Below are 27,600 nucleotides of genomic sequence, written 5' to 3' on the forward strand. Positions count from 1 at the left end.
ACAAAGGGAAGCTGACGTAACACAGCTATCCTTGTTTGGTAGCTTCGTCAAACACTAAAATTTCTGCACAGTGGAAACCTGAATTGAATAAGAATCAGATAGCTGGTATGCTTAATGATAGGAGTTGAAATGCTATGTCACGTTAATAACACATCACAAAATTACTACTATGTGAGAGTTGTTGTTGATTTGAATTAAGCACAAAGCTACACAATGGGCTATCGGTGGTCTTCCCACCACGGGTATCGAAACCCGGTTTTTAGCGTTGTAAGTCCGCAGACATACCGCTGAGCCACTGGGAGGCCTGGGTGTGAGAGAGTTTACAGTCTTTTAATAATAATAATAATGAATATTGTGTTTCATTGTTGTGAAGTGTTTATTACAGAGAAACACACACATGTATGTAAATCTGGCCATACAACGTTTCGACTTTCTACTTAGATCGTCATCAGGCAAAGGAAAATAACGATAATTTGGCACATTAAAGAATACAAGATCAAAATGATGTTCTAATCGCGACACGTATACATAAATCTGGCCATGCAACGTTTTGTCATTCTATTTAGATCGTCTTTAGACAAGATAAAATAACAATGAGTTAGCACATCAGATAATATAATATTAAAATGATGTACTAATCGCGAAAAGCGAGAATAATGATAAAATTAGCCAACACTATTATTGACTGTTTACACACAGTGTCTGCGTGTCGTATTATTGTTAATTCTGTATGCCTCTGTAAGAAGAAATAAATATTTATCAACTTTTAGATCTCAGTCACATCGTTGACTGGTTTTAAGCTTTTCTGATTCTTAGCCTTGAAAATGTTCTATTCTACAGGGTGTTCGGAAAGTCACTGTGCAGTTTTGTCTGTTAATAAACATATAAGTGTACAGTGACTTTCCGAACATCCTGTACATTAAAGAGAAAAGTTCCAACTAAACTAAACATGTTCTACTTTAATATTGAACTTCTTTCTGCTTCACCACTAAGAAAACAGCTGTTGATAAAGTGTTAACACTACAGTGTTAAAAACCGGAATCTGAAATCGTGGTAGTACGCATATAATATTTTAATATTTTTTCTTGTTTAGTTTGTTATGGATTTCATGCCAGTTGTATATGAAAATAACATCGCATTTTTTTTTTTGTGCTTCGTATAAAATAGCATTTCAGTTACAGTTGTCAAATAATTCTGGTATTAACGAAGTGTCTCCTAGCAAATAAAACTCAGATCAGAAGTGTTATTTTTACACGCCTCCGATTTGAAATTTGTTATAGACCAATTAAGTGTAAGAGTAATGTGAAAAAACAATGAAAAGCATTTGTAGTGATAGGCTCTGTTAATACGTCTCAAACATTTACACCCAAAATGTACTGGAAGAAAGGAAGAAAGATACTTTATATATTACTTCATGACGTTTATTGCTACTTTTTACTCTGGGCGTACGAAAAAAAATGTTCTGCAGTCGAGTTATGGAAGTTTCCCACGTTGTAACTCATTTACTAATATATATTGTTGTTTTTTTTTGTACTTTAGTGAATGGTGGCTGGTCCAGCTGGTCACCCTGGAGTGAATGCAGTAGCCGGTGTGGCCGAGGGATTCAGACCCGGAAACGTTTGTGTAGCAATCCTGCCCCGCTTAACGAAGGTGAACAGTGTGTCGGGGAGACTGCACAGAAGACAGACTGTACGACGTTATGTCCTGGTATGTTTCTCTCTATCTAAATAGCAGGCTAACAGTCCTCCGGTGGGACAGCATAAGTCTTCTGTTTTTCTCTGTCTAAATAGCAGGCTAACAGTCCTCCGGAGAGACAATACAAGTCTTCGGACGAACAACACTAAAATCAGAGATTCGAATCCCCCCTTGGTGGACACAACAGATAGCCTACTGTAGCTTTGTTATAAGAAAGCACAAGGAGGCTAGCCCTAAATGTGACATCAAACCTTTACACCAATAAGCTGGACTAAAAAAATAAAATATAGCTTAACATATTACTTCGCGTAGTCTTCATGCTCTTACAGTACACGTTGCAATACTTGTTGAGTAATATTACAATAAAACTTTAGATGATAGTTTTAACTCTTCACTTAGTTTTACATCTTGTCAGTTTCATTGTTGAGTCTTGAACAGCTACTTGCCCATACTCTGATGAAGTTTTATTAAAATATACAAAAAGAGAAGGAACAGCGACATCTCACGGTGTTACATCATAGTTATATTTATATCGATGTTTTAACCTCGAGAATGCAGATATACAGCTTTGTGTAAGCTTTTAGTTACCAGTTTGAACAAGTTTTCCACACCTTTAACATTCATAAATATTTTAGTAAAACAATATGAAAATGATAATATTCATGAATGTACAATAACTTTATTATAACCCAAAATTATACGTAAATTGATGGATGAATATTTTTGAACGTACATAACTATTTAAAAGAAGTGGTCGTTTTTAATCACTAAATATTTAAAAACAGCTAAAATTAAATTTTAGAGGGAAGTAATCATGCCATATCATCACGTTAATGTGTTTAATATGATATCGTTTAGCAAGCAAAAACATAACGACACAACACAAATACCCAAGAGTGTTGTGGTCTTGTGATTAAATAGAATTAAAAAAGATACAAATTACTCCTGCCTCATTATCCCTTTATTTGCTGAAATTTTAATCGTTTAATTAAAAAAACCTCTTTACAGCTTCTTTAATTTTATATTTCTATTCTTTATCTCATTCTTTTAGTTTGTGTTTAACCCTTTAGTGGTTTAAAGTGAGAGGTATCCGTTTTATTTACCCCTTATCACGATATCGTGCATCGCTCAATGAATATATAGGAAACTTCATGTCTAAAGGTTCTGGTTTCGGTACCATTATCTACTGTAACCGTTCGATAATGTGTTCCAGAACTAATCAAAGTACATATACCATAATTAAAACACAGTATCAATAGTCTAATCTAAGCAGCCAACAGTGATCGGTAGTAGCTAGTGAATTTAATTCAGCTTAGATATCGATTTAACAGTTGATGCTCGAAAAGCACGTGTTAATAATGGTCAAAGTTTTGACTAATTCCTAGTTTTAGTTTATATTCTCGTTTTGCTGTAACTCAGTATTAGCTAGCTTATGATTTCTGAACCTCCCTCTTTCTCTCTCCTATTTCTTAGTACATGTAGTTTCTAATACAAAACTGAAATCGTTTCATCGAGTTCTACGAAACAATAATCTATAATATTGTACCCGAGTTTGACAAATAAACCAGTTCTCCTCTTTCCAGTGTTATTCGTTTCACACACACTCTCTCCCCTTTTTTCTCAGTTCTTTTAAGAAAGAATACGTGTCATCACAATAGATTTCTGGCACTGGAAGCGTATTTGATCTGGAGGGTAGAGCCAATAACTTGTCAGTGGTACGAATACGTATGCGATTGGTATAAAAAAATGATGATGTACTATCTCTATCTGAATCTCTTCGTTTTTCTTTGTTTGCTTTAGCACTGTAGAGAAAATGGCGATACGTTATCATTATTCGAACCTTTTGACTTGAGCCTTTACGTTAACTAGAACTTTATGTGCTTACGTCTTTATCGAATCGTTAGACAGCCTCGTCGTTTCTGGATTCAGGCGTCTACCGTTGAAGATACTCGAATCATCTGTTTAATGTGAAAAGATTGTATTCTTCAACGATCGAATCCTATATCACGAGTTGTTCGATTTCTTTCGTGATAGAACTTGATAAGATAACTAGGATGAAAACAATGCTCGTATAAAGCAAGTTACGATCGGTTTTAAGGTTTAAGGAGGTTCCTGAACTCCTGGCATGTGCTGTTTATGCAGTCGTGTTTTAGAAGTTCCCTATAATACACTTTACATTTGTCAAAGTTGTACGTGAAATTGTTTTGCTTTGTAAAATCAACGATTTGTAAAACGCGCCATCTATCGGTATTATATTTACATTAATAAGGAAGCCACATTTTATAAAATTAAATAAAAAAAGTTATATCATACATTTCATTTTCAATTTGAAGTAAGTCGATGAACTTTATACCAGAATGATCAAAATTAGGTTTTTTCTGTTTGTTGACACCATGTGGTGAAACTAATTTTCAGAACTGAGAACTAGTTACAATAAAGACTTATGCGTCTGTGTTGCATATAATTAACCAAATCACACAAACATCGAAAGTGCATATTTAAATGATCTTATCGACATATAAATACAAAAAAAATAATTGTTTCCGCGTGATGGCGTTTGTCTGATTTTGTCATGAATTATGAGGATATATAAACTCTAAGTTTAATCTCAGCCTATTAATTTCTTGTCGATAATAAATATATATATATATATGATTGGAAACATTTCACATGAAATTACTTCACTTTCTTCACTACAGGAATTTTTTGCATTAAAATTAACTTATTATTTCAACATATCTTACGTTAGCCATGAAACTTGTTTGTAATTAGAAAAGTAATTACCATTTTGTTATCAGTACAAAATATAGCTTGTTATATAGTATCATCAGTCTACTCAGTGTTTTTCGTTAATTTATTAATAATTCTGTAGTAATTCATCTTTTTACCTTTAAAATTATGAAATTAGTACTCTACTCTGACATAGATAACTACAGTATAGTTAACGATTACCAAAAGTTAAAGAAACTAACATTTAGTTTTACATATAGTGAACTGGAAACAAACTAGACGATATAATCCCGCGGAATGTTTTTTAGTTGAGTTATTATCTTGTATGATTATATATTTTTTATTATATACGCATAAAGATGTATTATGAACAGAATTTTCAACCAAAATAAGGACAGAACAAAGCTTAATTATTTCTATGTACTTTAAAACCAATACTGTCTGATTTCTTCAAGCTTAGCTCACTTTTGACTTTAGACCCTGTATTAAGTTAAATATATGCACTCATACATCCTGTAGCCATGTTATTGTACAGTAATGGGAATGATTAGGTACCTAATCTCCTTATTTTACCAATTTTTTTCAGTTTAAAGTAGATTCTGTTGTTGTTGTTGTTTTCAGAATAGCTGCCAAGTTTCTAGTTTAATAAAGGCCTTAAACAGTTCAAAGTAGAAGAAAATTACTAATATGTACCTGTACATAATTATAAAATATATTTACTTTTTGTGCACATTTTCAATAAGGAGCTCTCTCACAAAATTAGTTTAGATATTTCTGGGGACTGTAAGAATTCTTAAGTGATTTCTGTGCACAGACATTTCGAAATCGTTTATAATGCAAAGGTATTTCCAACAAAACTTATCCGATATCCTTGAAGAGTAAAAGATATTTTTTAACTAAAAATTGTTAAAATTGTGTTCGGGTAAATGGAGACGTAGATATTTATGATTTTGTTTTGTTTTGTACTAAGCTGTGTTACAACATTTGTTAAAACATTGAAATTATATTACATGTAAAAAATGCAACCTTTCTTTAATGCTGCACTAAGATAAGAGGAAGGAAAACATCATCAACAGGGGTAAGTAGTTACCCGATAAAATGTAAACTTTACTAAGTATTTATTAATTAGATAAAATGTATTGTTTACAGAAAACAAAATATGTGACTAATATATTAAAAGTATGAGTAGATATTATATTTTATAGATATTAATGGTTACGAAAAATTCAAACGTATGAAAGATTTGATTAATTTATTAATTAAATATATGAGGGGCTACAGAGAGTTGAGTAGTTAATAAAAAAGGGATAATTCCTACACATAAGTATTAAGGAAATAAAGGACTAAAAATACATATCCAAGGGCGAGTGTATGAATACAAAAGATATAAAGTTGTTATAAGCACCTATTAAATAAATGAGTAGTCGCGAAGGGCTGTCAAATGGATAGGTGGCTATAAATAACTAGCTAAGAGTGATTGGTTAGTCAAAATTATTTAGATCAGTATAAGCAGTCCTTTATGGAATCAGTTGTAAGTTTACGGAATTACAGTACAAAGAATTTGGAGTTAGATTTTCTGCGATGGACATAGCGCAGATAATTTTGCGTAGCTTCGCGTCAAACAGACAACAATAACATATTCTTGTACAAACATCCTTGAACAAAGTGTAAGTATTTAGTAATAAAATGTTTTTACATAAGAAAAGTAGTTATAACTAAAGTAGTGTGTGAGTTTTTAATAAAATGTTAGTTTTAATAAACAAATGTATAGGAAGTGAATGTATAGCAAATGTTATTATTTACGAAAAATATAAAAAAGTCTGGATAGAGCCTTCATTAATTAATTAAATAATTACAGTAAAATAATTATCAGCTTATATAAGTCGACGTTAGTTTCTATAAAAACTAAAATACAGGTAAATGTATATATATATATATATATATATAAACAAAACCAAGCCCACACAAAAATATTCCTATTTCTTTGATTACTTTATTATTTAATTATTATTCATGTGTTGTTGTTTTTTTTAATTTCGTGCAAAGCTACTTGAGGGCTATCTGCGCTAGCCATCCCTAATTTAACAGTGTAAGACTAGAAGGAAGGCAGCTAGTCATCACCACCCACCGCCAACTCTTGGGCTACTCTTTTACCAACGATAGACCGTCACATTATAACGCCTCACGGCTGGGAGGGCGAGCATGTTTGGTGTGACCGAGATTCGAACCCGCGACCCTCGGATTACGAGTCGAACGTCTTAACACGCTTGGCCATGCCGTGCCCATTATTCATGTGAGACTGGCGAATGCACGTTAAGACTAATAGAAGGTGTATCTCCACTCCAATGTGGGTCCTACTTCCTCAGTGACATCCAAAATCTATAGTACATTTTATATCTCACGTTATAACTTGTACCCTTTGTATCTTTTCGATTAGTGAACCATTTCTTAATTTTTGTTTGGGCTTGTTTTTATTTATAACAAATTACCATTAGTCAGAGGTTTGGATTTGCTATTGTTAACACTGTTCTTCTCTTTGGTTTGGTTTTATTTTACTTGACTGTTTAGTATTAATATTATATATATATAGAGAGAGACGCATTGCAGTATATTTATATATCGAAGGGAACTATTCAGTGATGTTGAGAAAACCCACTTGTAGAGAAAAATATACATGTAGAAACGGCTCGTTTGGGTTGAGAAAATATTTTACGTAAAGGAGCGAACAACGTTTCTACCTTCTTCGGTCATTGTCAGGTTCACAAAGAAGGGAACTGTTATTCTTAATGTAACTTAGCAACATTGAAACAAAAACAAATTTTATAAGCAAAGATGATTAAACTCTAGAATATAATCAACACCTACGTCTTCTTCAGGATAAGTCGTTTCACAGTTAATACCTACCCTGAGGAATATAAAAGCTGAAGCGTTAGTAACATGAAGTTACTTAGTTATAAAATTGTTAAAACTGTATTTGAAATACATTGTTTATTGAAAATTATGTGTGTAAGTTATTTTAACCATGTTTAAACAATTAACTGAACATGGAAACATAGGGCTCTGTTGTTTTATATATATATATATATATATATATATAACATCTTCAAGACAAGAACGGTATATAAAGGGCATTCATGCATGCAAGACAATGACCAGTAAAAGTTATCTCACATGGTTTTATTCCGTTCTGCATGACATAACACAACGTTTTATAAAGTTATTGTTTAGAACAGTACTGGGTATAAAATTAATTTAAAAGCCCTCTATCGATAATCAATTATAACAAAAGCCAGTAATCAAAGGGTTTTGTATGAAGAATCTACCCATCTATGGATGCGAAACAAAATGTATTTTATTTTTCCCAATTTTCGTGTGCGATAATATGTGTATTACCAAATATGTAATCATCTGATATAAATGTGATAATAATAATAATAATAACGACCATGAGTGCTTAGAAATGTATTTTCTTAAAGCGATAGAAGGTATTGTTTCAGTTTGCATGGATAAAAGCATTTTATGGAGAGTTTTGATGGAAACTTTTGTACAACAGAAAGATGAATGCATATACACCTATGATCAATAGGGTTATACTTTGAATACACAGGTATACGAGGGCTGTTAAAAAAATACGCGGACTGACGTCATAAAACAAAATGTACTTTATTTAGAAGTTACAGGACCCCTTCAAAGTACTCTCCTCCCCAACGCACACACTTATCCCAACGGTGTTTCCACTTGTTGAAACAGTCCTGGTACGCTTCTTTTATAATGTCCTCCAGCTCCTTCGTCGCATTTGCCTTAATCTCTGGAATCGTCTCAAATCATCTTCCTTTCAAGGGTCTTTTGAGTTTTGGGGAACAAGAAAAAATCGCAAGGAGCAAGGTCAGGGAGTAGGTGGGGAAGAACAGTGATCGAGTGTTTGGCCAAAAACTCACGAGTTCTGAGGTACAAATTTCGCAGCAACGCGGTGCATCTTCAATTTGTCGGTCAAAATCTCGTAACAAGATCCAACTGATATCCCACACTCTTCAGCAAGCTCCCTGACAGTCAGACGTCGATTTGCCCGCATCAGGGTGTTGATTTCGTCGACGTGTGGGTCGTCAGTTGACGTGGAAGGACGTCCAGGACGCTCATCATCTTCAATGAACTGTCGACCATCCTTAAAACGTTCATGCCACTTGAAACATGCCGTACGATTCATAGCAACATCACCGTAAGCCGTGTTAAGCATAGCAAAAGTTTCAGTCGCAGATTTTCCAAGTTTAGCACAAAATTTCACAGCAAGTCATTGCTCCTTCAGGTCATTCATTCTGAAATCCGCCAAACGAAGAAATCGCACTTCACTTAAAACCGCGTAGCTAATACACAAATGAAGATATCTGCAATCGGGAAATGGCGTCGTAATCAGCTGATCTGTGCAAATCTAGCGACACCAAGTGGATTCCCCTGGAACCAACTGGAGCCGCGCAATTCAAACAGTCCGCGTATTTTTTGAACAGGCCTCGTAATTCAGGAGAAAAAGCTAGTATTTCCAATGATATGGCGTATAATTAACAGTTTGTTTGCTTTTAAGATAAGTTCATCCGATGGACTAATAGGAAATGTATGTTACTGGATTTGCTACTTTACGATGTGTGGTAAATTAATAGGATGTTTTAGTTGGTAGGAAGCGAACTCGCTCACTGCGATCGCAAAATCCTCCCTAGAGGAAACCCACTTTTCATTGATTCATGTGACAAGTTATCTTCCGTAAATCTGTAGTTACCAATCTATAAGGAATAGAGACAAGCAGTGAAGAACTTGAAAAACACAATGTTAAAACATTATTTTAGGGGTAAGCGTTAAGTCTAAAATTGAGGGTGTCGCCTATTTATTTGTTGTTGTTTTTTTATATAAAATGATAAATATTCCATATTAAAAATAAACACTTACTCAACAATCATTTTGTTTACATTAAAGATTAATGAATTCAAACTTCGAAGTAGGTACTTTTTTCTTAAATAGAAATAAATAAATAAAGTTTTTACTTTTAGAAGCCCTACTGTGGAGCTTTTACACATTTTCTTACAATAAAGCAAGCAAAACCAGTATCTAGTAAAAAAAGAACAGTGATTCGATTTTCTCATGCATTGGTTCTGATTTTTCCATTAACTACAAGTTTCTATATACATACCAGTTGTTGTTTTTTAAAGTTGTTTGTCACTTTCAGCAACCAGTCAGAGAAACGGTAAATATCCATATCCTTCTTATCTGGTTATGACGTTCGACTCGCCATCTAAGGGTCATGGGTTCGAATCGCCATCCCACCTAACAAGCTCGTCCTTTTAGGATTAGCGATGGCGATGAGTGGTGATGACCAGCTGCCTTCCCTCGCCAGCTGCCTTCCCTCGCCAGCTGCCTTCCCTCGATTCTTACATTAGGCACGGCTAACACACATAGCCATCGTGTAGCTATATAAATATGGGCAGTTTTAAGGCATAATTTTGATTAAAACTATAGATCCATAAAGATCTTTAGAAAAGGTTCTCATTAAATATACATGAAACACTAATTTTGTAAATTAAGTCCTTTAACTTTTTTAAACATTTATATACACTTGTTAAGTGGTACATCAGGAGAATCATTCCTATTATTTATCCCTTTGACAAGACGCAGTTTTACCGAAAACAGATCAAAGCACTCACACGCAAGCAGTCTTAATACATTATATGAGATGTTTATTATTGGAGATGGCATTGAAGGACGATATACGGAGAGAAAAGCTCTCAATATCATGTATCCAGAGAAAGACATAGTCACTTGATTACGTTACTGCTTCGGGTTACGTTTGTTTACAAGCATGGCTATAATCCGAACTGAGAGTTTCTGCCTGACCACGTGAATCAAAATGGAAAACAAAAACAAAACGGCCGAAACTTTAGAACTAATTCTTCATAGCACAAAGAAGATGTGCTTGGATTTTACAAAGCACACTTTGTGTTGATCCCTCTGCCTTTCCCCGTGTTTCTTCTGTTCGAATTCTCGTTACATCTATGGGATTTTCAAAATCAATAATCAGTGTCGAGTGAAGCCGACACTTGTTCGTTTCCTCAACTGATCAGTATTCCTGTTTGTAGAATGAAGACAAACGCTGGTTGAGGTCTGTTCGATCGTCCTTTAAAACTGGAGCTAACTTTGGGGACTTTGTTTTACAGTTTTTTTTGTCAAACAACTTTTCGGTAAGAGCAAAATATAGAAAGAGAATTCGATCTATGCCTGGTTTGCATCTTTGTCGGCAGTAATGGGCAGTGACAAACGTAAGAAAGAATTAAGATAAACGTACCATAAAAAAAGGATTAGAGGCAATATTTATAGCCTCTGTGCCCTTGATGCGTCCGAAGTGATTGAAGACATTGGACATCCATTAAATATCGAAAACTACAAATGCGTTAATGACATCAATGCTTCATCTTAATTGTAAAAAGCTGTTGTATTCGGGGAAAAGGAAATTCTAATTAATACTATTTTACATCTGACCACCTTCTGCATATCTGAGTGACTTTAATTTCGTCTTCTAACCGAGTTTGGCCTAGCATGGCTAAGCGTGTTAAGGCGTACGACTCGTCATCTGAGGGTTGCGGGTTCGCATCCCCGTTGCGCCAAACATGCCCGCCCTTCCAGCCGTAGGGGCGTTATTAAGGTTACGGTCAGTCCCACTATTCGTTGGTAAAAGAGTAGCCCAAGAGTTGACGGTGGATGGTGATGACTAGCTGCCTTCCCTCTAGTCTTACACTGTTAAATTAGGGACGGCTAGCACAGATAGCCCTCGAGTAGCTTTGTGCAAAAAACAAACAAATAAACTTACCGAGTTTATATCTAAAATGGTGCGAAACAAACAAACAAAACAATAAACTTGAGTGGCCTTTGGGATCAAAATCTTCAAAGCCAAAAGAAATATGTCCGAAAATATAAATAATCTTGTTATTTTGAAACTGCAGGTCAGGTCACCATATAAAATATTAGTCTCTCTGCAGAGATCCACAAAAAATATTTCTTCACACACACACAAACTGCTTCAAAGCAGAACGTTCGAAGCCGATCCAGTTTTCTTCTCCTCATTTGTAAATTCTTCTACATGGATTTTTAAAATTTTCTACTTGAAACTAAAAAAAACAGTGTATAATTTCTCGACCAACAGAATTCACTTCCTTAAAGGTAATGGATTGTAAAATCGCTCGTTTGCACGCCTGGATCGCTTCATACTTCTGAAATATTGAAAATAAATAGCTTCGAGTGATGTTTGCCAAAAACAAAATCGAAAACCTTTAAAAGTCAAGTGAACGTTGTAACAAATTGTAATTGCAAGTTTTAAAATTTTACGTTAAAAAATATGACGTGTATATTATATTATACCACCGACTTTATGTTTCTTCGTCCATTTACCCGTCTAGTGGCAACAGTGTACGAAAAAATGAAATGTACTTCGTTAGCTTTACTAAAGGCTAAGATGTTCTTATTACACATGTACATATATATGTACATACCTTTAGAGGAAAGAGCCATTGCCCGAACAGAGTTTTGCCCAAATCTGGTGGATAGCGTATCGGGCTGCGTACCGTAGAAGATTACTTTCGAAACGTGTGTCAGTAAATACGTTCTGCATTTTCAGCCATGAACGAGTTATAAAAGTATACCATACTAATCGACTTCGTTCTTCATTCTGAAGAGTCATAACGAGATCTTATGAATTGGGCGTTACTGTCTTGCTACCTCTTTTCAGGTCAGTAGCTCAGAGATAGAGATTGCAATACCTTAACATTATTATTCTTTGACCTTGACTACGTATGCATTAAATATTACTAGTTTCCATATATTGGTTGACTTTCAAACCGTTCCAAAAAATTTGTATTTGTGAACTAATATTTAAAATGTTAATTTAGCTGATTGAATTTTAGCTCGCATTGTGTTAACCCGTGTTCGTATCTGAGAAAAGTAAGGTTAGAATTATTCTAAAGCTAACTGTTAAAAGCATATTATATAAAATGGTGTGTTTTTTATCTATTGCTCTATAAATCATTGTCGTATTTAATCCAAAGGCAAAATTCTATACGAACATGTCGGATGAGTTTAAATGGATGTTTTAGCGTGCGAAAGATCATATTACTAACAAGTAGCAGAGTGCGTTTAAATTAATAGAGATGTAAGAATTTTCAGTTTCAAACGCTATTTAAAAGAAATTTCAGGCTGAAGAACGTGGACCGTTTTGGCTTAACAGTATCCCATGAATCCTTTGAGATGAGGTTTTGTTTTGAAGTTTAATGAAAAGCTACACAAAAATCTATTCACGCACAGCTGTCCCTAAATGGAAACTGACACCAACCACCAACTCTTTGGTTACTATTGTTTGACCAAATATTGAGATTTTACCTTTACTGTTATAGTACATTCATGACCCAAACTCATAGAACGCGTGTTTTGTGTGACGTGGATTCGAACCCGAGACCCTCGGATTACGAGTCGAGTGCCTTAACCACCTGGCGATGCCGGGCCGCCCACTACTGAATTGGTAGGCTAAACAGAAGAACAGGAACACTCACTGCTTACTCTAAGACGACTGTAACCGAATAATAGGATTTGACTATCATTCTTAAAACGCATCCATAATCCTAACGTGTGAGACAAGAGTTTGCAGCAATGGGGCGCGAACAATGATAATCAGAGTCACAGTTCGACACGAGACCTAAGGCCACGCCTGGGTCGTTTTGTTTTAGATTTGTTTGTTTGTTTTGAATTTCGCACAAAGCTACTCGAGGGCTATCTGTGCTAGCCGTTCCTAATTTAGCAGTGTAAGACTAGAGGGATGGTAGCTAGTCATCACCACCCACCGCCAACTCTTGGGCTACTCTTTTACCAACGAATAGTGGAATTGACCGTCACATTATAACGCCCCCACGACTGAAAGGGCGAGCATGTTTGGTGCGACAGGATGCAAACCCGCGACCCTCAGGTTACGAGTCGCACGCATCAACACGCTTGCCCATGCCGGGTCTTTTAGAATAAACAAGATGTACTATGATATTAATAATTATTAACTTACAGGAACCATAAATATCGCTCTTTGAGAAAACAATCTGAGATTGAAAATAATGGTTGTTCTTTTCGTTTAGCTACATTTTTTTTATAAATTTATATTCATTGCAAAGAAAAAGCGTTAATTTTAGAAAGAAAGAAGAAAAACTGTATTAACTAGAGGCCTGTGAAGATAGACCGACAAGTACATTCGGCTGTTTAAATTCATTTCTGGTTTAACGGAAGTGTCATCTGGCAGATCATCCACCCACGTATCTACTTTCAGCCAGTGGAGTGATGTCGAGTGTGTTTACACAACATGCACAAACTGACAAGCTCTGGGACTGGTTTTCCGTTATTGTCCACACATTCCTCTTACTTTTTCATGAGAAAGAAAATCACAGCGGGAAACGCTCATCACATGCGTCGCATTAGAGCTTATAAGGATGCAAATAGCATAACCATCAACCTTATGAGCTATTAGGTCTATATTTAGAAATCTATAACGTGTCATCAACGGTTGTTCATTTTCTGAGCATAATGTATTTTGATTGCATCATCACTGCTGATATTATTGTAGTTTCTACGATTTTCAAATAATATACCATAGAGTTTATTGAGAAAAACGGATAGAGTATGTACAAACACCGATTTTAACTCAACGTCGTGAAGACATTAAAAGATGTTTTATGAAAAGTGTTCACATAAATAAGTACAAGTCACAATAGCATTTATTTTATTTCTCTTCTTTTTATGTTAGTACCTTCACTATTAGCATTAGAAAAAGGTTTATCCTATATTAGTGCGATAGATACTATTATAGTTGCACTAAAAAACGTACAACAGTTCTTCGTTTTACTTAGAATCAGTTCCTCTGGTGGCTGGAAGTAAAATTAGCCTGAAATTCTGATTATAAAATTTCAACCTGAACGACATTTTATTTGGAGATAGTCCTAATGTTGAATTACTGATTAGAAGTAAGATAAAATTAACCAGCAACATCAACAACCACAAAGGAATTCATCCACCTCTTTTGAACTGATAATGACTGTCATTTTTATAACGCGCCCACAGCTGAAAATGTGGCGCGTGTTCGGGAGTAACACGTCTCGAACCATTAACCCAAGACTTCACTATACAGCTCAAGTTCACATCATTTGTGTAGTGAATGTAATTCTAATGTAGCCTTTGCTGACGATAATCCGAAGAAAAATTTAGGTTTAAAATTAAATTTCTTTATAAAAATGTGAGTAAAAAAGAAACGAGCAAATACAATCTTCTTAAAAATTTAATTTTGAGCATCCAATCAGAACCATTGTATACTTTCTCCAAATAAATAAGCCCCCCAGAGGCACAGCGGCGTATCTGCGTACTTACAACACTACAAACCGGGTTTCGTAACCATGGGGCAGAGCACAGACAGCCCTATGTGTAGCTTTGTGTTTAATTCCAAACAAACAAAGTTGTCACCACCATCAATTCTGCACAAATATATGTAACGAAGTAATTTTTTTTTATAAGCCTGCATGAAATTACCATCACAGGAGGCCAGGCATGACCAGGTGATTAAGGCACTCGACTCGTAATCTGAGGGTCGCGGGTTCGAATCCCCGTCACGCCAAACATGCTTGCTCTTTCAGCAGTGAGGGCGTTATAATGTTAGGTCAATCCCACTATTCGTTAGTAAAAGAGTAGCCCAAGAGTTGGCGATGGGTGGTGATGACCAGCTGCCTTCCCTCTAGTCTTACACTGCTAACTTAAGGACGACTAGCGCAGATAGCCCTCAAGTAGCTTTGCGCGAAATTAAAAAACAAAACAAACAAAACAAAACTCTCACAGAAATGCAGTTCCTTGGATGTGGATACTGTCAAAGCAATGCCCTTCACTCTTCTGTTGTTTGAATGTTTAGATAGTCACTCAGTTTGATAGATCGAAAAGAATAGCAAAAAAAAAATCAGATTCAGTGTTAAATTATTGTCTTCTCTTTACATAGACACATAAAAAAGACCACATAACAGGTTACTGCGCTCTGATAGTGTTTGCCATGTTTTTCACAATAGTCCTGAAAAGTTGGTATTGGGTTGAGGAATAATTCGTGAGCGTTTTTTCAAGTTAAAAAATATATTCATAAATGAAACGCTTTCGCAAAATATTTCATGTCATTTGGTAGATAATTTTTTGCTATAATAGATGGTGTGTTTGATTTTCATATGTCTTTAATTTTTGCTTTCATTTTCAGCTCATTAAATGGAATGTCAAGTGGACAAAATCGAGCATTTTCGACACCATCTGCTTTTCGCATTTAATTTCTTGCAATTTCGTTTAAAACAATGCATACTATATACCTAGGTATTACATGAAATAAAGTATCATAATAAATGTTTTGGGTGTAATGTGTTCATGCATTGAAGTATTGTATAGTCTTGCATGTAATGCTTGAATGAAATTATTTAAAAACGCTCACGAATTATTCCTCAACCTAATATATTGTAACTCAGTTTAATATAATGAGTTTCTATCCATAACTGTGTTTCCAAACCTCATGCTCAATTAGTGAGTGGTCTGCTAACATTTTCGTAAATTGGACCTTGATAAATAAAAGAAAATATAACAAAATCCAAAATGTAGTAAAATTTCTTGTATTAAGGCCAGGATAGAGAGCTGATAAAATCCGGCGTTTTCTCAATCCATTATCCCGTGACTTCTTTTAAAAACTCCTGAAAGGGTCGTACATCTTGACATCAGCACTAGAAACTTTATATATATATATATTTCTTATAGAAATTTTATATGTACAAAAACCTCAGTGATTACAAGAGTATGTGACTTTCCTTCTCCCGTAAAACCAAATGAAAAGGGGGAAAAATTCGTCTTTCTATCAAAAATGCCACGATGAAATAAAGAGTACAATGTAACAATGAAAGATATATATGTATCACCATTAAGAAGCGTCTTTTTTCACACAACTGATATATAAGACAGTAAATCGTGTTTTCGTGGGGAACATCGTTCTCCTTTTTTTCTTTTATCCCCCCCTTCCATCTACTCATTCGACCACTCACCAGGCTTCCTGAAATACACGGCATTCCCATTTGAAAGACACAATGTAGAGAAGCCACGAATTCACAGATTATAAATCGATCAAACAGGCTAATGGCTTGGTGCCACACACACAACAAAAAAAGAGAAGCCATCTTAGCATTAGGACTTTTCTCTCCATGAATAGATTATTTTATACAGGCTTTTATGAAGCAAAGTGAAGAAGCTAACATAAATGCTCTTATGTAATTCATAAAAAATATAAAAACACAGACATATATAGAAACATACCTACACATCTTCATATTTACACACATAGATATGTCACTCGGAGGAACAGCATGTTATCCTGATAGTAGTTTTCCATCATCACCCGGACAAAATAAGAAAGTACTTATACCGAAAAAAAATGTTAAAACCTGAGAATCCCTAGAAGAACAGTGTTTCTTCCCTGTCAAAATACCATAGACAAACAGAGAAGCTTTTAAGAGTGTTATCTTAAAAGCAGCGTTTATTACAGCATACACATATAGAGGGTTTTATACAGAAGTGGGTACTGAAGATAGTATTCTGATTGTATGTTTGGCCGGTGTGGTTATAAGTAAAGTTTCACTTTGAAATATAGATTTGTTAGCTCTACTGTAACGTAAATAAAGGGACGTTGAAATTATATGTTTTTATGTCGTATTGACGTCCTATATAACATTCTATATTTGTGTATGTCATCACTTCTCTCTGTTAGAATGAAAGAACGTGAAAAACATAAAAACACGCTTCGTATGGAACAATAATTCTGTGTGTGTGTTGAGTATCCTCACTTTAAGGACACTTTCAGGGTTTGTATGTGTACTGGTGAGAATATCTTTTTTTCTAAGCTTGTCTGGAAAAAAAAAAAAATCCATTGGCGCATCTTGTGAAATCCAAATGGAAACACGTGAAGAAGTACTGACATAAATATCACCCGCGTGCTACTCTGGGTATTACTGTCTTCTTGCACGTTCTTAACCGTGAGTTATGGAAGGAATGAAAGGATACATAAAGTGCTCCAGGTATCCAAAGTGTCAACCATACTGGTATTTTTTCACCCTTATTTCTTCTTTTCTTTCGAGATCTTTCAATTATTGTTTTTTTAAGACTTGGCGCTAAAGTTATCTATGAAATGAAAGGACTCTTTTCTTGTTGAGAGAGAAACATCAAGGAGTTACTAATGATGAGGAACTTGTTTGAAATAAAGAATAAAACTTAATTGTGCTTCATTCAAGTGAAATGAAGACTTCGTTTTCCCCCTGTCTAATTTTAATACATTTCGTAATTTAGATAGTTTATCCTTGTAAAGTTTTAAGGCTGGGAAACAAATATTGTGAATCACATTTAACTATCTAAATCTCATTATATACATACCTATATATGTGTACTTTACTCGTGTGTTTGTTTTATATATCGATGTTCATAAAAGCGGAGCCTGATGGTCAAAGCGCTCTTCTTCTAATGTGCGGGTCACTGGTTCGAATCCTAGTCGCCAAAGTGCTTCACTTTTTGAGTCGTAGGGACTTTATAACGTGATAATGAATCCCGATACTAATCGGTAATTTTTTTGTTTGTTTTTTTAATTTCGCGCAAAGCTACACGTGGGCTATGTGCGCCAACCGTCCATAATTTAGCAGTGTAAGGCTAGAGGGAAGACAGTTAGTCATCACCACCCACTGTCAACTCTTGGGCTACTCTTTTACCAACGAATAGTGGGAATGATCGTAACATTATAGCTCCCCCTCGGCTAGAAGGGCGAACATGTTTAGTGTGAAAGAGATTCGAACTCACGACCCTCAGTTTACGAGTCGAGCGTCTAACAACCTGGCCATACCGGGGCACGTTGGTGATAGAGTAATCCAAGAGTCGGCGGTGAGTGGTACTGACTAGCTGTCTTCCATCTAGTTTTACGTGCTGAATTAGGGATGGCTAGCGCAGATAGCCTTCGTGTAGTTTTGCGCGAAATTCAAGACAAAATAAAACCAATTTCTAGAAGCTTATCTATCTGCTCACCTTCCCACCCAATAAATTATTCGACTAAATGTCTAACGACTGTTTTTTCTCCAATAATCTTTCTTTAATCATGAATAATTAGGATTAGACTAGAAATGTCCCTTATTACTGTGCCCGTAAAAGCCTCTAATATGTGTATTCTATGTTTTGCTTTGTATTTACCTACATAAAGTTGGTGGTAAACTTCACTAATAAGTGTTTTGAAGATGATTCTGATAACTATATACATATCTTATCATGGTGAAAGTTTTTTTTCAGACATGGAGTTAATCATTCAGCTGTTACTAACATTTGGCATTAAAGACACAGAAACTCTCAGCCAGTATCTATCACTAACTGCTTAAACCGAGCTGAAGAACGCTTTCACGATATCCATTACTTATTGTAGGAAATCCTTCGCAGATATGAGTCACAGGGAATTTTTACATGTGAATCCCCGAACTTTATTAGGACATAACTGTGCGTCAGTTATACCAGTTTAACTACCATATACATTCATATTGAAATAACCTTTCTTTCCTATTGAACGCCATCTCGTTTTACAGTTTTTTGTTAAAAGACGCAACAGTAGTAAATTATTTTATGTTTTTTTGTTGAAAGACTAAGTACATCACACGCATGCCAAGGAGAATTTACGTATTTTGAATAATTAACCATAAATATTGTTCCAAGTCTTAGCAACATTTAACGCAACCTTTCAATTCGTTTGCCGAGTAAATGAAATGTTTGAAGTTCGATATTTTGAGGGAGGGAAACCATTATTGTACTAGCTGCTACGGTTATAAAGCTGGAAACAATGCTGAGAAATCTGTTTGTTTTAGAATTTCGCACAAAGCTACTCGAGGGCTATCTGTGCTAGCCGTCCCTAATTTAGCAGTGTAAGACTAGAGGGAAGGAAGTTAGTCATCACCACCCACCGCCAACTCTTGGGCTACTCTTTTATCAACGAAAAGTGGGATTGATCGTCACATTATAACGCCCCCACGGTTGGGAGGGCGAGCGTGTTTGGCGCGACGCGGGCGCGAACCCGCGACCCTCAACTTACGAGTCGCGCGCCTTACGCGCTTGGCCATGGCGGGCCAGACTGAGAAATCACTGGTTGGAAAATGAAATATATATATTATTTTATATTTAAAAGCAACTGGTTTCGGTTATCTTGTACAATAAATGAAATAAAAAATAACGCTCTAACATATAATCCCATTCTATATGTGTAAATATATATATATATATACATACAGGGTGGTTCAAAAAATGTTCCCACATTTCTAATACTCATATGACTGTAATAAATTAACATACAAGCCAACAAAACAGCTTTATTAACATTTCATACAACAAATTAACTGTAGAAACACTTCTGCATCATTTAAGATACCCAAACTGGGGTCCATTGCCATTCCGACAACTACGACATCTACAACAGAGTACTTGATACGTTGTTATACTATTTTAAACTCCAATTCAGTTGAAATCATCACTGATCTGTTGCTTTAAGTCGTCAAATGGTTTTGGGCTCATTCATAACAATCTTCCAATATTACGTGAAACGAAACTTTTAGAACCGATACACGGAGGTTACATAACTTAGGAGATGGATACATTTTTTTGGGACCACCTTGTATATGTATAACTTTGTATCGACAAAAACTAAACAACTAAGAAAAAGCTACTTTACATAAAACAGCTATTCTGTAGACAAGTAGCATGGTTAAGCATTCTATTTTAATGAGATGTTTTTGCGCGAAAACCTAAACGAGAGATGTGTGTGTGTATATATATCCTAATTTTGAAGTGATAGACTAGAGGGAAGGTAAATAATCAACAACACTCACCACTAACTCTTGCTCTACTTTTGTGTGACCAAATAGTGGGATTTGATCGTAACTCCTATAACGCATATTCTGCACTAAGGTAAGAGACAATATTTTTAGGCAAAGATACGCGAATCATGTATTCACAATCCAGACATGCTCAGTTCCAGTACTTAAGAAATAATACACCCTTAAAATATATATTTCCTGTTAAAAATGGGAGAAAGAAATACCTATAAATGATACCATCTCTCTCTCCCTCTCATTTCTTACAATCACGTGAATTAACATATAAAAAGTAATTGCTGTCTCCCAGTAAGACAGCGGTAAGTCTAAGGACTTACACGCTAAAATCAAGAGCTCTGTTTCACTCGATGGACACAGCAAACAGCCCAATGTGGCTTTGCTATAAAACGAAAACACGTGCATCTAGTTTCTAACTAACAGAACTTCAATTTCTCCAAATTTCTGGAACTAAGCATTCCGGAGAAATATATCTTATCTATGAAATTTAACATCCGTTTACTTACTGCTTCATATAAACAATTCTATGATCTTAGTTGTGGTGTTAATAACGCCTTCTTTCAATACTATCCACTTGCTTACCGTTTACCTCTAGAGCAGCCATAATTGCAACTTCATTGCAGCTTTCTTATTATCATTATTTATAATTAAATGTTCAGATTACGTTCAAGTTTATCTCTTGAACTATTTACAGCTTTTAAACTAATTGTTGATATATCTCAGTTTTACTTTAAATCACCACTAAACTTGCCTTAAGAACATCTAGAACAAGCTTCTTACTCATTTTACAACTAGAAATTCGTAAAGTTAACAAAAATTCTTGCAGACAGCAGTGCTTCAGGTTTCGTTTTCAGCCATTATGTTATTAAATGGGATACCTATGAGTGAGGGAAAATTTGGAATATCGTGAGCTCTTAAACATCACAGGTTGAATAGAGTTGTATTTCATAAGATTGTTTGTTGTGTTTTTGACTATTGGAATTTTAAACTGTTGATTTTTGTTTGACTTAAATAGTCCACATTTATCTACATAGAGACACAACGCCCGACATTTTACACCTGTAGTTAGTTATACAGTCCCGTTGGATTGCAGCTTCCTTCAGTTTAACCTCTCTGAGTCACTGTCTTAATGTACACATTCTTAGGATAAGTTGGGTATATGGTTTAGACTGATATTCCAAATTTTCATGCCTTCAAGTTTAAACTCCTCGATACTAATTAGTAAATGAGAGGCTTGCAGAAATAACATAAACATTCTATATCCACATCACGTACCTTAAAACGTAGTTTTTACTTATTTATTTGTTTAGTTAAATTCATTAAAACTGATTGTGTTTTATTTGAATATTTAATAAACGACTTAACGAAATTGTTTTGTAATATGGTTTTATGAAATTATTTCTTTGAAGTGTTTTATTATTATTATTGAAATGTGAACAACGCAATGTTTTACAAAGATGTAAAATTGATAACGTGTTTGCAATTGGTTAATGAGCTATTCTTAATCAAAAGGCACCGCAGGAACCCAAGGTGTATGCAACATTCCTTAGCCTTGTGTTCGGCTCTCAGTTGGGTATTTTGATGTCACATGCTTGTAATTCATGCATAACAAACAGGATTAAGAAAACCGTGCTAGCTATGGATTGTGTAATGTGTTCCGGTACTTAGTACAAATTGACCTCTGAACGAGCACGTGACGTGCCTTTGAAATATTCAGTACCTCGTGGATTTTACCGCTTAAAATGGTTAGTATTGTGTACAGATATGTTTATGTAAGACTTGGATGTACTTCCACCTGTCTTTCTCCAAGAGGAAAACAATGTATAAGGTTCATCCTTAGATTAATTTGTCTTGCTGAAATGGACAGACAGACAAGATATGTCTGGTGAATCTCAAATTGGAGAAGTTTATGCAGGCTAGACACGTCGCGCCTTTTGTCTTGGTACTTAATCTATCATTGTTTACGAAGGTAAAATCATTACAGAATTTACCCCCTCTTTCTGTATACACTGCGAACATTTATCCAGTTCCTCGTTGTTTATTTCAAATACTAATAACGCACAAAAGGGAGAGACAACAGCATGATAAATAAACAACGTATATCTCCAAAGAAAATTGTACAACCTGCTGCAGTGAAGAAACACTGAGTATTGATCATCTTAACGTTACATTTTCTGATATATAGGTCTGTATTTTGTCCAAGAAGTAAAATCATTTAGGAACTTGCACTTTCACTTTACAGCTTTTTCAGAAGCGTTCACGAAAAAGGAAACTGAAACTAACAATACAAAACTACAAACGGTTTATATAATAATTTATAAGGTCGTTTATCTCTCCGATCCTGCTAGTACAGCGGTGTATCTACGGATTTACAACGATAAAATTAGGGGTTCGATTCTCTTTGGTGGGCTTAGCCCGTTGTGGCTTTGCTATAAAAAACACACACGTTTATCTCTATTATAGACATTATTTATACTATCAGTTAGCAATAACAAATATTGAAATCACAAAATATCAAATTATTTTTTAGGTGCTTTCTCCAAGTTAATAAAAATGATATCATGTTGTGGCACCTAAAATTATCCGAGATTCGATTCGGTAGACACAGTACATTATGCAGTTTTGCGCTAAAACAAACTGTATATAGTAGAAGTCATTTCTTAGGCTTAAAATAAGTAATTGATACTAAAAGTTTAAAAAGCGACAACTTGAATATACTACCAGTATGCAGAACTACAAATATATTTCTAATTATCAATCGACGAAAATTTAATATCGCATTTTCGTCTTTTTTATGGTTTAAAAATAAACGTGTACGTCCAGGTTTTAGCGTTGAAAAATAATTTAACTTTTTTACGCTTTGTCATATTTAGAGTTTATTGAATAGATGTGCGAATGTTTATACTGAATGGCTGTAAACATAATGATTCATATTTTAGGTCGTGAGTCATTTTATACAATGACGGTAAAAATCAGTTAGTTTAGAAATTATTTTGTTACTTTTTCTTTGCTTGCTGGTAAAGAGAAGACAGTGGAATGACGAAAGAAAACACTTTCACTTTTGCTGCTGTCCTATTCATCTTTTGTTTTTCTTTTCTTTTTTGACCTTGTTTCAAACATGACGTCACAAGCCATAGTCAGAGGGGTTTACTGCTTTATAAGGCCTTAGTCATCCAGTACACGGGAAGGTTTCTGTCCTAAGTTCTAAAGGCTGACTGTGAATTGATTATCTCGTCAAGAATGGCATCGCATTAATCCGCCTTCCATCCTACTCTGAAATTATCTATTGCTGTTCTATGTAATAACGATACCCCCCGTGTAGAGCGAGCAGTAAAGAATAAGGGATTCTCGTTACGAAATTACCATGTTATATCTAAAATGTGAGGAAGAACAGGGTTGTATGTGATCTATGTGCATAAGTTATGTGTATGTTTATGTCACACGCGTGTATATATGTATACATCGAAAACAGTGCACGGCTTTTAATCTTTTATACGACAAATTATGTGACTATCGTAAACCCACAGCTCATGTCATTCGTGTCACACGAATAAAGCAAGTATTTAGAAATGCTGAAGAGACTATCCAAAGTGGATTAGTCTCAGTTTGAAGACTTTTGAAACATTCTGTCTGATGTAAACTTTAAGATAAAAAGGGAAAAAACAACAAGATTTACACGGAATTTTACTTCTGCTACAAATATTCTGTTGTAGAAATAGAAACTTTACTGGTGTTGTTTCTCTGAAGTTAGATTGAATAAACTACCAACATTCCTTTAGACGAATCACCAACCTTGGCTCTATTGTTGCCTCTAATATCTTTCTCTAACTTTACTTCTGTATATAACTTAACAGTATAGCACTGTTTCTAAAGGCGTTCTGTTATTTTTAGTTATTCATTTGTTTGTTTTTTCAAAGTTTCACATTTTTAACTTAGATGTGATTGTGTTTTCTTTTAACAAAGCCACATCGGGCTACCTGCTGAGCCCATCAATGGTAATCGAACCCTTGACTTTAGCGTTGTAAATCCACAGACTTGCCGCTGTACTAGCGGGGAGCTTTTAACTTAGAAGCTGAGATACTAATTTAACTGGCACAACGATAAGCTAGTCCGTTGTTTTAATTTCGAAAATTTAAAACATTGTAATTATTTTATATCGTAATATCTCAATTTCCTTCTTCAAGTTGAGATATTCGAGATTTTTTAAGATAATAGTTTACAGCTGTAAATATAGAATATTTAGCTATTATATTTCATCCCTAGCAGTTCTATAGTAAAAAACAAACAAAATGGTGTCGATATCCATGGTAGATAGGCACAATATACAAAGACCGTTGAGTAGTTTTGCACTAAACAACAAATATTTTATTTGTATTCTGAAGACAGCGGGTTTGGGTATTAAAACTTTAATAAAAATAAAGTATAGAACAGTATAGAAAGCTTTCATTTCAGTCACCATACGCAAATATTTGGTGTTGTTATGGTTTATATATTTGTTTTAGTTATGTATTCTGGTATTAACCAGTTTTACCTTTTACCTCCTTGTTTGCTGTTTTTATATAATAATTATTTGTAACTTAGGTTTAAATAAATGTTCATATTTTTAATCATTAAGTATCCTTACATGACACTTAACATGTTTTTTCACTCATAAGTTGTCTAAAAACGGTCTGCATACACTAACTAGAATATAATCGCAATAGTTTTTCTTACACTGCTAAATTAGGAACGGCTAGCACAGATAGCCCTCGTGTAGCTTTGCGCGAAATTCAAACAAACCAAATCTTAACCATTCAGAGATGAGTTATATTTACTGATGTTGTTGAATAACATTACGGATCTTACTGGACAGTTCCGTTAGTATATCTTCTTTATATATATATATACACATATGTATATATACTATAATTATATAAATCACAAACACCTGAGCGTTTGATTGTTTGTGCGTTATGTAATAACTCCTACCTCACTGGATCAAGCTTAAACTAACTATATGGGATGATAGTCTGGAACAAGGATTATGTTAGCGTTGGGATCCTCACCCACACCATCCCTATTATTACTGTTAGTTATCACCATTAGATTCCATCTGGGAACATAGGGCCGCAATCGCTTGCGGATTCAACAAGTATTTAAGTGAGTAGGTTAGCCCACTGCACCGAGCCATCCCTAATTTAGCAGTGTAAGACTAGAGGGAAGGCAGCTAGTCATCACCACCCACCGCCAACTCTTGGGGTACTCTTGTACCAACGAATAGTGGGATTGACCGTCACATTATAACGCCTCCACAGCTGGGAGGGCGAGCATGTTTGGCGCGACGCGGGCGCGAACCCGCGACCCTCGGATTACGAGTCGCACGCCTTACGCGCTTGGCCATGCCAGGCCATTATTACTGGTATTGAACATTTATTATTTTTGACGTGAGTTAATGTTAATTACATTCACAGAAAAATAAAAACTTTATCAATTTTCTATAACGCAACATACATACAGTTACCACTTTCTATGGAGGAATACAATAAAAACTGGCCACCATTATTGCAATAACGCAACTGAAATTTTTACTCCAACAGCAGCAACCATAAGGCTGATAAAAAGAGCCACATTTCAAGCTGTAACTACTTCTTACTTTGACCCGTGACCTATCAACTTCGATCCGTAAGACACTTCCGTGGCCAATTACTGTCTATTAATTAACTACGTTTAACACTGTGAAAGAACATTAAGACCTGGGTGTTGAAGGCAGGTTACAGAAATCGCCCCTTACGTCACTATTTATCGCTACCTCTTCCTACAAAGTTGCCCTTGCCATCGCACAGTGTATACCATGTTTCAAATATTTTAGTGAAAATACCATGTTTTAAATATCATATATACATATTGAGCTCTTCAAATGTATACAAAACTTTCGGTTTGTTTTTATTTTGTGCAAAGCTACACGAGAGTCATCTGCGGTAGCTGTTCCTAATTTAGCAGTGTAAGACTAGAGGGAAAGCAACTAGTCATCACCACCCACAGTCAACTCTTGGGCTGCTCTTTTACCAACGAACGAACAGTGAGATTGACCGTCACATACTAACGCCCCCACAGCTACACGTCCCAATTTAGCAGTGTTGAAGTAGAGGGAAAGCAGCTAATAATCACCAACTATTGGGCTACTCTTTTACGAATGAATAGTGAGACTGATCGTCACATTATAACGCCCTCACAGCTGAAAGGGCGAGCATGTTCGATGTGAAGGGGATTCAAACCCGTGACCCTCAGATTACGAGTCAACTGCTGAATTGGGACGTGTAGCTTTGCGCGAAATCCAAAATAAACAAAAAGTCTTGATTTTACGCGAAATACTCTAAACAAAGAAAACAAAATATCTTAACTTTGAAACAACTGTAACCTTTGTCCAATAACCTTAATTTTATGAACAGTCGAGTTTTACTTATATTCAAACCTCCTTCACTGCAAAAAGACACGACAGATTAAATTTGTCGCTACGCAGATAGTAAGATAATCTGTTCTTCCCCTAAATGTCATGGCAAGTTAATATTTCACCCTCACTAATAACTATTCAATAAACGTTAGAGGAAAACATTAAACAAATAATTATAGAAAATACCATGCAACTTCACGATATGTTGTAAATTTCGCCCCCTCTGTTTATTGTCCTATAAAAACTTTCTGTTTTAAAATGTTTATCTGAGGTGTGTACACCGAACAACTTGAATTCAATGAATATTGGTATGTAAATAAGGCAAATACATGACTAATAAGTATGCAATGTACCAAACACTAACACATTAACTTGAATTCAATAAATATTGGTATGTAAATAAAACAGGTGTATGTGAATAGCAAATATTAATGTATTCTCAAGAGTGACTTTAAAAAATATTGCGTTTACAACTGAGACATATTATCAGCCCAGTAACTTGCCTTCAACATTATATTGTTTTTCAATAGACAGTAAAAAATGGCATATCTGTTACCAAACTGGTTTTAAGTATCTTGTTAACATTGTTACGTATTTGATGGGAAACCTAATATTTAGTTCGAACTAAGAAACATGTTATCTGTTACCTTTATAAACAAATACTGAATGGAAAAGTATTGGCAGAAACCGTATATAAACATGTTACATTGTATAGCTTATTTGTTGATCTATGATATATTTTATCAGTTCTTCATTATTACACAAAGTGCGTAAGGC

General features: G+C 35.0%; 1 protein-coding gene across 8 annotated transcripts in view; it reads left to right on the forward strand.

The window, feature by feature from the left end:
• Positions 1 to 27,600, forward strand: part of LOC143255837 (netrin receptor UNC5C-like) — a 247,732-nt gene that overhangs the window by 170,005 nt on the left and 50,127 nt on the right. For 5 of the 8 annotated variants that reach the window (XM_076512145.1, XM_076512146.1, XM_076512149.1 and 2 more), the window contains 2 exons: positions 1,540 to 1,707; positions 5,474 to 5,503. In XM_076512145.1, coding sequence (XP_076368260.1) covers positions 1,540 to 1,707; positions 5,474 to 5,503 — 198 coding nt within the window. The remainder of the gene's footprint in view (positions 1 to 1,539; positions 1,708 to 5,473; positions 5,504 to 27,600) is intronic. The other 3 variants (XM_076512153.1, XM_076512147.1, XM_076512151.1) reach the window with 1 other exon arrangement.

Source organism: Tachypleus tridentatus, chromosome 7 (assembly GCF_004210375.1).
Source record: "Tachypleus tridentatus isolate NWPU-2018 chromosome 7, ASM421037v1, whole genome shotgun sequence".
NCBI classification, from domain to species: Eukaryota; Metazoa; Arthropoda; class Merostomata; order Xiphosura; family Limulidae; genus Tachypleus; species Tachypleus tridentatus.